The sequence below is a fragment of the Austrofundulus limnaeus genome, unplaced genomic scaffold (assembly GCF_001266775.1).
Source record: "Austrofundulus limnaeus strain Quisiro unplaced genomic scaffold, Austrofundulus_limnaeus-1.0 Scaffold3, whole genome shotgun sequence".
NCBI lineage: Eukaryota > Metazoa > Chordata > Actinopteri > Cyprinodontiformes > Rivulidae > Austrofundulus > Austrofundulus limnaeus.
This window is the reverse complement of record NW_013952405.1, coordinates 8,656,068-8,658,120: the sequence shown is the minus strand read 5'-3', so window position 1 is coordinate 8,658,120 and position 2,053 is coordinate 8,656,068. Positions and strand designations below refer to the sequence as shown.

The window sequence follows — 2,053 nt, the reverse complement described above, 5'->3', positions numbered from 1 at the left end:
ATATATATATATATATATACTGTATATATTCAATCTGAAAGACTTTTTTACTTTTCTCAGTGAAAATAACACCAATGACTCTAATAAGAAATGAGCAGTAATGGTCAAAACATGCATGTTGGGCTAACCTGAGAGTCTAAACTGACCTTTGTCCTACATGTCCACATCCATCATCTGATGGATGCTTTAATAGACTCCCTCACCCACATTACTGCCTTTATTTATCACAAATTTTTACACTAATGTCAGCCCTGCTTTTAGTTTTCATTTTCCTCTCCTCTAAAGGTGGGTGATAATGTAGCCTGTCTGTCTGTTAGCAAAATATGTCATGGACCATTTATTCTCTTAAAGTAATTTGATGTGAGTCTACACCTGCATAGTTTTTGGAGTCAAGATGGCCAGCCAATCAACTTTACTAAACATAAACATTTTGAGTCAGTCAGTTTTACAGATACTAAGTTAAATTTCAGAGTAACTAAGAGTCATCCCCTTTATATAAAGGGTGAGTCAAAACTCAAGGACACTCTTGTTTTGATCCAATAAGGCCATTTTTGAGACTGTGGCCATGTTCTGAACATAGTCTAAAATATATGCCATTATTCAGATGTCATGTCTTGTGACTTTTGACTCACCCCGTTCTCTGAGTGATGACAAATCATACAAGGATTTTGTTCATAACTTTGGCATGCCACAATGGAAATGTTTTCTTTCTGATGGAAATGTGGCTTTTTGGCTGTTAAATTTTCTTTTTGAGGATCTTGAGAGTTTTTAAAAAAAGAAAAACATCTATAAATGAAGTTCATGAAAGCTGCAACACTGAACCAAATCTTTAAAGTTTAACAGATGTGGTATCTTCAACTTGTTTTTTCCCCATTTGGGGGACTCAAAAACAAAGAATCAGAACTTCTGAGTTAAGTGCATCACTTGTACTGATTATTACTGCAGCTTATCTGAGTAAAGTCAATGTTAATTTACTTCTGAAGCACATTCAAAACCATACAAATTAATTCAAAGAGCTGGACAGTCACAAAATTAATGGAAACGTGTCATTTTAGTATAACTAAGACCAAAACTGAGTGAATAAAATGAACAAAAGTCAAATGTAAAAAAAAATAAATGTCTGAGTCAGTATGTTTTGGTTTTACCTTTAGCAGAAAGTACGATCTGCTCCACGGGGGCCCGCTGGCCTCCTGCTGGTGGTCTGCTGTGAGTCCACAGGAGGTGTGGAGGCTGGACGAAGGAGCTGGTCTGCAGGGTGAAGACACAGGGGAGGACAGCGTCGCCTGCAAGCGTCTGTTGGACTGTGGGATGAGTGATCCTACGCATGTTTACTATGGAGGAGGCTGCAGAGGACAGAAAACTACTGATTATTGCTTGTAAATAAATTATAAAAACTGAATAAACATCACATAACTTTTTAATGATTTAAATGTCTACTAAAATATGTACAAAAAGTTATTGGGTGGCAATGTGAAGCTTGAAAATTAACCATATTGAATGATGAAAACAGCTGATAAATGATGACGTCATTCTGATTCACGTTTCAACCTGTTAAAACTAGTTTTTAATGGTTTTTTATATCAGCACATTGAATCTTCTGTCAGTAAATAGGAGTTGAATAATCTGCCTTCATAAAGATTTTGTAAAAACTTTTAAAAAACTGTGGAGGATGTGCATCCTTAGTTGTCATTATGTCAGAGACATCAGGTGTAAGTGACACCATTTTAAACTGAGAAAATTTCTAAAGTAATTTTGAAAATTTAAATTCCAACATAACTTCATAATATTTCCAGCTAAGCAAAAATGTCTTCAATTTGATGCATAAACTGTAAGTTAAATATGGAGAACCAAGATCAAAGTAAACAGTAAAAGTCAGCAGTTCAATATAGTCACCTGTTTGTCACTCCCTGACTATCAAATTACTGAGAGACAGACAGAAACAGACTGAAAAGTAAGCCTCAAACAAACAGCTTCTGTGCAAAAACCATAAGCCTTAATGAAATAAGACATGAATTTTAATATTTTTACTGTAGCGACATGACAAGTTTATAAT

At 34.9% G+C, this 2,053-nt stretch overlaps 1 protein-coding gene across 1 annotated transcript in view; it reads right to left on the bottom strand.

Moving 5' to 3' along the window:
• LOC106526743 (neurocan core protein) overlaps window positions 1–2,053 on the bottom strand; it is a gene marked incomplete at its 5' end in the record, with an annotated part of 45,229 nt that overhangs the window by 36,028 nt on the left and 7,148 nt on the right. The window contains 1 exon segment of the mRNA XM_014021421.1: window positions 1,146–1,343. Within this exon segment, the coding sequence (XP_013876875.1) occupies window positions 1,146–1,343 (198 nt within the window).